We start from the raw sequence: 8,784 nt of genomic DNA, 5'->3' as shown, positions 1-8,784 counted from the left end.
GAGATGGCAGTTCCTCTACCCTAAATAGTGGGGTCAGCAGCTACTTCTTTTTACATTTGTCTATCCAATATATGGGTCTGCATCATACATGTGCAGATAAATCGGCCTGGTAGAGGAGAGGAATTACATCCTGAATTCATTGATGCGGCATCATTTTGGTCCGTACTTTGTGCGACTTGACGTTACAATCATGATGCTTTGTTTGCAACCTATGTAAAATATTGTATTACTGAATGCATTTATAGTACCATGTACCATCAAGCATTTAAAGTGTTATTAAGAGTAACATGACATTCTCTATATGCTCTAGGTAAACTTGCGTTGGATACATAATTCTTTTTTTTTGTTCAAGAATTCATGTATGAGAAAATAAAGCTCTTTCATGTATTGGTTTTATATGTCGACAGATTATTATTGGCTTTGCTACAGCAACTTGCAAAATCTGATGTGTGTGAGAGGCCATCGGGTTATGACAGGATGTTGAAGAATATGGCCTCTAAGATGTACGCCTACTCAATAGTGAGCTATTGGTACTTCAACATGGAATTTATCTGCTTCAAAAAAAAAGATGGCATAATGTTATTTTTTAGCTGTTTTTTGATATTTTATATCTACTGGTTGGATGGCGGGTGATAGTTCTCAGGTGAACTATGCTATTGATGGTTTCCTTGCCTTTCTTCATGGTTCTGTATTGAGATTGATATGTAACAATTTTTTCTTTTATTATAAACATTGTCTTTTTTCAAATCCAGTGAGCATTCCTGTAAAATAGTGTGTACTCACATCAGTGGAGTAAATTATGTAAGATAAGCTACATTGTCTATAAGCTACTTCCATTTAACATGAAACATGTTCTTTTTGACATCACGATTATTGTTTTGAAAACAAATCTTTCCTATTCTGCATCTGAAATATTTCCAAATATCACCCTCAACATTTGAGATGTGCATTGCACGTGCAGCTTTACTAATATATAGAAGTTTGCATGTTCAATTCATTGTTACAGTTCGAGACCATTTTTATAAATGAGCATGAATAAAGAAAAATATATTTCACAATACAAGGAATAGAATCGCGGCCCCTCCCACTAAGCTAACTATGTCATTATGATATTGTATACACACAAAAGTTATTATATTTGACATAGTTTTTGTCGTTTAAATTCAAAATTTCGGGCAACAATATTTTTTCTGGGGACCGCCAAATTTTCTGGGGACTGATCGGTTGTCGAAAATTCGGTCTGAGAGAAAAAGAACCTGAATAAGAGTAGTGGCCGTGGACAATATATAAAATCGGGCTTCTCTCTTTACAGGCACTGGTTGGTACTTACTGTAGCGTTTAGCTGCAGTGTATCCACGCTTGAGGTTGAGAGATCAAATCTGTTGGGCCACCCTTTTTTGTCACTCAATTCGCGTTGGGGCTTCTGTTTGTGATTAAACGAATTTTAGTTGATCATGTTGAACGTCAATCGGCACTGATGGAATGATGTATGGCGGACTATTTTATTGACAGGTCCCGTGTTTGAACCCCATGTGTGCCATCTTTTTTCATTATATTTGAGGGCTTTGTGCGCATTAAATAAATTGTGAGAGAGTTCTCTATAAAAAAATCCAGCGTGCTATGGTCACCTAGTGCCTTGTGCATTCCCAACCATTGACAAGTGGGCCTCCACCGGGATGGCACGCCATGTGGACAGGCCATGTGGCTGGATACGAGAGGAAGCACCGTATATGCACGCGGGGACAAGTTATGTGACCATAAATCCGTATTTTTGAAGTTTTAGCACCAAACTGAACATTGAGCGCAAGTTTTATGACTCCCGGTGATATTACCTCTACAAATAAGTTTATATTTGTGCACGTGTGCCGTGAGGTAGGCCGATGTTCCTGAGGATATCGAGGACCTGGTAGTCGGGACAACAAACTCGGTACTCCTACATGATCGTCATGCCCAATTTGTATATCCAAAGAACTTCTATAATAGATCTTATACTTTTCACAAAAAAGAAGGAGATCACGTTTGTAAGTGAATTCCGTAGATCATTCATAAGTGTAGCAATTTAGACATACCAGTGGTGGACGTGTAGTTTCTCGCCACTATACTGACCCACTATTGGTACATCTTTACAAATGACAAGCGGCCATTTTCACATGTCATGGGTTATTATTTCTTTTGGCTTTGACGAGCATTCGGTCTACTCGTCACTGGTAAGATGGTGGCATAAACCTTCTTTTACAATAGTAACAGGAGGGGGTCGTCCCCCGAGTCACTCTGGGTGGGCGACACGGGGGCAAATAGTTTCTTGCTTGCTAGCGGACGACAGATCCAACTCAATTAAGTTTGGTTTTACCGTTATCAGGGTTTTTACAGGAGGGAGCAAGTTGTTAAAATCGCTACTGAATCAAACTCTAGAATTACTGCAAACATGATTTTAAAGCATCGATCGTAGTACCGCTATAGGTGTAGCACACTACAAAAGTTGTAATCCTAGGCCCTCTTCGGAATTCCACCTGCTCCGCGAAATAGCAGAAGCTGTGGAGCCACGAAACAGCCGCTCCGCGTTTTTCACTATGACTCCACCCGCTCCAGGAGTAGGAATGGCAATGGGTACCCATTACCCTCGTACCCTGCGGGTAAAAACCCTATTAGGGTAAGGGTATGGGACAAAAATGTACGCATGGGTAATTAAATGGGGAAAATATCATACCCGTCGGGTAGAGAGGGTACGGGTATGGGATCGTATAACCCATGCCCACATACCCATGTACCCATCTAAAATGTTGACAAGTGTTTTTTTTAATATCCTAATGTATTAGTTTTTCCCTCGTAATCGAGCTAGATAAAAACTCTAATGTGTAGTCAAATTATCTCTATAATTTATCATGATTTTTTGAACTTAAAGTGTATGCCTATGTGTTGTTATTTATGATTATGTGCTGTTGTTTAACATTTTTACGTGTCGCTATAGGCAAATATTTTTGTTTATTAGAATGTGTTGTTGTACATTGTTGTTTAAAATGTATTGCTATTAATACTTTATGATTATATGTTGTTTTTTACAACTATTTTCCATTCAATTGATATGTTGTAAACACGGGTATTTTTACCCGTAGGTACCCATATACCCTGTCGGGTGACAGGTATGGGAAAAAGTTGTACCCTTGACGGGTATGAATATGATTGATAGGTAAGTTCAGGGTCGACGAGTATGGGTATGATTGATAGGTAAGTTTAGGGTCGACGGGTAAGAGTATGGGGTGGCTCTATCCATTTTTACCCATACCCTGCGGATGCCATCTCTAGGAGTGGAGCTGTGGAGCGAAGGTAAGCCGAACAGGGCCTAGTATTTTCAAACCAACTCAGCTATAGTCGTTGCCTGCGAATCCGCGGTGACAAGGTTGAATATCGCTGCATCTTCCGGTAAAAGTCCTCGGCGCCATGCTTCAGGCTGACCATAGTGGGGGTAACATAACCTGTAACATGCACTTGGGACTAGCAAATATGCTTATGTGGCACATAATTAAAGAGGAAAGAGGGTTAGAGTAACATAGGTAGGTATCATATCATGTTAAATGCTATGTTACTTTGTGTCATGCATGACAATAAATGTGATCATCTATGATACTACTTTATGTTACTATGCACTGTGAAGATACTATCATACACTAGTATCATATGCATGATACTAGTATAAGTTACTCTCCACCATGACTAGCCTCAAAACGAGCAAGGCGACACGCACGGTGAGCCCAACGCGGCGGTCAAACGCGCCGCATCGGACGGACCATCTCGCCTCGCTGCTCGATCAGGCGGCCAAAAAGTCACCCCGGCTCCATGCCATTTGCATCACCAAAAGCGGGAGCCGCGCCTCGTATACTTGCCTTCATAACCACGTCTACCTTTTCTTTAAGCCGCTGCTAGGCCGAGTGCTCCTCGCTCCGATGACTTTTGCTTGCTTGACCCATTTTAGCCAGCGCCTCTCTTCCTCTTCTACCACCACTAGGACGGGCCTCTAGTTTTATTCTTTCTAGAAAGAGAAGCTTGCTTTCGCAAGACAAAGGAGTATAGTAAACTCGATCGGGAGCGTCCTCAAAACTTGCTCGGTGTAGTAGTCGACGACACGCCTCCTTTATTTGTTTTTGAAATGATGGCACGCGGGAGATGCCATAGTCAAGGCTCATGGAAGTGTGCACCACGTACTACCATCACTATGCGATCTGGATTGAGTCGTTGAGAACAATGCTGCCGGCCGGTTTGACAAAACGTGCCATCTTTTGGGGGGGTGAGAAATCGCAGCATTTGTGCCTCGGACAAAAGAGTGCTTCATACTCCCTCTGTTCGGAAAAGCTTGTCCCAATCTTGTGTCTTAAATGAATGTATGTAACACTAACTTGATGCTAGATATGTTCATTTGAGGGACAAACTTTTTCGGATAAAGGAAGTAGCTCTGAATCTAAAACTAAAGTGGCCCCCCTCCCGACATTGTTGTTAAAGGAAAGAAAGGACAACCATCGTAGCAAGAAAGAGAGCGGTGAAGTCAGGAGAGCATCCGAGAGGGGTACAGGATAAGGCATGCTAGGACCCTCGCACGTGAAATAAGAACAATCTTGATGAGGTATTTATATTGTAGCTTCTTTATTTACTTCCGTAATTCTAAAAGCACATGGATTATATCATGTCAAAACATATTGACTTGTTTTACGAGGAAATTACACCAAGGCAAAAACATTGAGGGTGTTGTAAAGGAAAAATACCACAATTCCAGTGATTTTCAACGGATACTCACCACTATATGAGAATGAACCAAGAGAAATACATAAATTGTCCGATTAATCACTTGGCGTGTAACGAATATAGACACCTGGCCCCACGTATCATTTACCAGAGATTCCACTAAGCTCATCCTCCTCCTCCTCCTCCTCCTCCTCTTCTTCTTCTTCTTCTTCTTCTTCTTCTTCTTCTTCTTCTTCTTCTTCTTCGACACATGGTTTGTTTTAGGGTTTTCAACACATAGGTGGAGTTAACTGCATTGATAATCTGCCACGAGAGCATGGTTTCCTTCCCTTCCCCTCTTAAACGACGGCTAAGGTAAACTCCCCCCGCTTTAGGCTTCGTCAGGGAGCCCGTGGGTTCATCTCCCCTCTACACGTGACTCCGGAGGCCAATGGGGGGGGGCTTCAGGTTCCTGGATTCCTGCTAATAGTTTAGTTTAGGGTTTTCTAGTCCTTGTAGGGGCAACGCTAGAACGAATGGTGGCACTTTTTCTTTGAATTGCTCTGCCAGCCCCGATCCTCCTCGAGTTTGCTTGTCTGGATGGAGTCGTCGAAGCTCTGGTGTTGATTCCGGTCATCTCCTTGTCCCGACAACAAAGCTTTTGGTATCAGATACTTCAGATCGATTCAAGGGTTCAACAACGATAACCGCAGCCCCAGGGCCTAGTATTTAGGAGGGCGTGCACGAAGCTTCATGGCTATTGTTGACAATGTGAGGACGGCTCCGGGAGGGAAGTGCCAATAACGACACCTCGACTCGTTCTGGCGGCAATAATGGTCGTTTTGTGCTCCTAAGACCTCAACGTAAATTTTATTATGTTTAGGATGAATTATACTTGTCATGAACTTGTATAATATATTTGGTGCTTTTTGGGGTAAAGCACGTAGTTCAACTTGTGCTCAAGTCGAGCTGTCTCACCATGCATATCTTATCTCTAAAATCAATTCAATTTTCTCTCACTCTTCCCTGACTCCATGAAGTAAATTGGCGAGACGACCACCATGAAAGGTAGGTTAGGGCCTGTCCGAAGACACGATAGCGGTGCCGCATCGGCGTTGAAGAGAATTCCCACCTTTTCCTCAAATTGTCCCTCTCTCCTAAAATCGTGAGAGGCGGAGGCAGCAAGCATTGGCCGGGTTAGCGGGTCCGTCTAGCATACGCTGTCCATGGCTGCTAGGCACTATGATTTTCAACAAATAAATAAAGGTTCACAATTAGATAAATAAAGCACCGCTCAATTTTTGCTCTACCTAGAACATCAATTGCGCGGTCGTTAGTGTCTACTATGATTTTCAACAAATAAATAAAGGTTTGCAGTGAGATAAAAAACACATGCGTGATGCAAGCGCATGTTCTTTCATGAACCAAGCGGATGAGCACAGAGCGTTGAAATGTTTTTCTTATGGAGCAAGTGCAACATCTTTTGATCTGCAAAAAAGCAGTCCAAAAAGTATTGTTATTCACGCCACCTGTCCCACCATTTCCAAAAGATTAGCACAATAGAACTAGCGCATATTATAATAAATCAATACAAGAAACAATTGTTCTCCCGGTGGAAGATATGGAAAATAATTGAGCCCCTGATCACGCCGGAGATATGCCAGCTCCCACAGCACAGACAGTCCGTCAACGGGCTAAACAAAGGGAGAGCGGAGGTGGTGGGAAAGTTCCACAGCCGGCGTCGACATGGCTCAACCAAATATTATTAATATAATCAACAAAAGAAAGAAAAATATTAAATACAGACAATATCATATCCCGACGCGATAGTGCTGCTAGGGGAGAAGAAATAATGGCGCTTTTTATCATGGCCAACTCTGTTTTGGTGTAGAATAGAAACGCACGCATCATTATACCCCGGACAACGCCCAGCCCATAGTTGACTTTGAAGCCAAGACACAGGACACACACGCATACTATGATATTTTCTCCCTCTCTGCCTGCTTGTGATGCGAGCAATAACGGCTTAAAGAAAACCCATTTATTCTTATCCCCAAAGTCCACTATCTCGTGGGCCATGGCCAAGAAGATGTCATTATCACACCGCATTGGGCCTTTTTCCAAAGAAGCCCCCCAAACTACTATGCTCGCACCCACAGGTCCCCTGTAACAGTAAACAACCAATCACTGTACACTGCCATAAATATTGAAAACAAAATATAGTAAAATCAAATCAATCGTATGGAGTAGTTATATGTTGTACGTACGACCTTCAGTTCGGTGGCTGCATTTTTTATAACAGTGTGAAACTAGACTGGTGTTCAGATCCAAACAGTGGGATTAGACCGCTCATGTAAAAAATGTGAAGCTGACACTTTTCAAAGAAGGACAGGAGGGCCTATATCTATAATTATGGGGGAATCCAGGGGGCTGCGCCGAAAAGCGACCACCATCATTGACTCGCATCTTCTCCCCTCGCCCCGTTTCCACCTATAAAGCCAGCCGTGGCCTCCGTCCAGACCTCCAACTCCCAACCAAACCGAGAGCGCAACCCAGACAGCGAGCCAAGATCTGCAGAGCCACATCCGACCTCGCACCGGCGACCATGGCCGTGGACCTCATGGGCTGCTACACCCCTCGCCGCGCCGACGACCAGCTCGCCATCCAGGAGGCCGCCACCGCCGGCCTCCGCAGCCTGGAGCTCCTGGTCTCCTCCCTCTCCGGCGCGGCGCCGTCCAAGGCGCCGCAGCAGCACCCGCAGCAGCCGTTCGGCGAGATCGCCGACCAGGCCGTCTCCAAGTTCCGCAAGGTGATCTCCATCCTCGACCGCACCGGCCACGCCCGCTTCCGCCGCGGCCCCGTCCAGTCGCCTCCCCCGCCTCCTCCGGCTCCGGTCGCTCCTCCCCCGCCCCCACCGCGCCCTCTGGCCGTCGTCGAGCCGGCCAGGCCCGCTCCCTTGACCGTCGTGGCGCCGGTGTCGGTGGCCGCCCCGGTCCCTCTCCCGCAGCCTCAGAGCCTGACGCTGGACTTCACCAAGCCGAACCTGACCATGTCGGGCGCGACGTCCGTGACGTCCACGTCCTTCTTCTCGTCGGTGACCGCCGGCGAGGGCAGCGTGTCCAAGGGCCGCAGCCTGGTCTCCGCCGGCAAGCCGCCGCTGTCCGGGCACAAGAGAAAGCCGTGCGCCGGCGCGCACTCCGAGGCCAACACCACCGGCAGCCGTTGCCACTGCTCCAAGAGAAGGAAGAACCGCGTGAAGACGACGGTGAGGGTGCCGGCGGTGAGCGCCAAGATCGCCGACATCCCGCCGGACGAGTACTCGTGGAGGAAGTACGGCCAGAAGCCCATCAAGGGATCCCCTTACCCACGGTAAATTCCTTCCCTCGCCGATTGATTCAACACCAACAATACGAAACAAGATTTCGACGAACTGTCGTCATGATGCGTGCAAGGATCTGACATGGTTTGATGTGTGGGTTTCAGGGGCTACTACAAGTGCAGCACAGTGCGAGGGTGCCCGGCTCGGAAGCACGTGGAGCGCGCCCTGGACGACCCGGCGATGCTGGTGGTGACCTACGAGGGCGAGCACCGCCACTCGCCGGGGCCGATGCCGATGCCGATGGCGCCGTCGCCGGTGCCGATGCCGATGGGCGCTCCCGTAGCCGTAGCTAGTGTGTCCGCCGGCAACGGGCACGTCTGACTTAGCTAAATTTTTTCTTTCTTGCCCCTTTTGGTGGGGGGTGCTTCGTTCGTTCGCTCGCAATCTGTCTGATGTCCGTGTAAAGAAGAAGAAAGATTGTAGAGAGACGGAGAGGGAAACTTAATGCCAGAGATTTTTACTATCTCCAGACTCCACTTCGTCCATACAGCACCATTTTTATTTGCTCGTCGTGCCATTCCATGACTTTGAGTTGAGCGGCGTAAGATAAGATTCAACGCCACCCCGCAAAAAAAAAAATCAACGCCGCGGATCTGGCTGGGCCTGGGCGTGACGAAACTGCCATGTACGCGCAGTGACAGTTAATAAGGACGGACCGGCGGCAAATGCCCCGACTTTTGACCTCATAAACT

The 8,784-nt window shown here is 46.2% G+C and overlaps 1 protein-coding gene across 1 annotated transcript; it reads left to right on the top strand.

Annotated features, from left to right (window-relative positions):
• Nucleotides 1-7,228: 7,228 nt before the first annotated feature.
• Nucleotides 7,229-8,555, top strand: LOC125539564 (WRKY transcription factor WRKY51-like). The gene is made up of 2 exons (XM_048703053.1): nt 7,229-8,082; nt 8,197-8,555. Exons 1-2 carry the CDS (start codon nt 7,319-7,321, stop codon nt 8,411-8,413), a joined length of 981 nt encoding a protein of 326 aa, XP_048559010.1. The 5' UTR covers nt 7,229-7,318; the 3' UTR covers nt 8,414-8,555.
• The last annotated feature ends 229 nt before the right edge of the window (nt 8,556-8,784 follow it).

The sequence above is a fragment of the Triticum urartu genome, chromosome 2 (assembly GCF_003073215.2).
Source record: "Triticum urartu cultivar G1812 chromosome 2, Tu2.1, whole genome shotgun sequence".
Lineage (NCBI taxonomy): Eukaryota > Viridiplantae > Streptophyta > Magnoliopsida > Poales > Poaceae > Triticum > Triticum urartu.
The sequence above is the reverse complement of the archived record's forward strand: the minus strand, read 5'-3'. Positions and strand labels throughout refer to the sequence as shown.

Coding starts and splice junctions, on each gene's coding strand:
- LOC125539564 (XM_048703053.1), top strand. CDS start 7,319: ATGGCCGTGGACCTCATGGGCTGCTACACCCCTCGCCGCGCCGACGAC. Junction 8,083..8,196: donor AAGGGATCCCCTTACCCACG/GTAAATTCCTTC, acceptor TGTGGGTTTCAG/GGGCTACTACAAGTGCAGCA.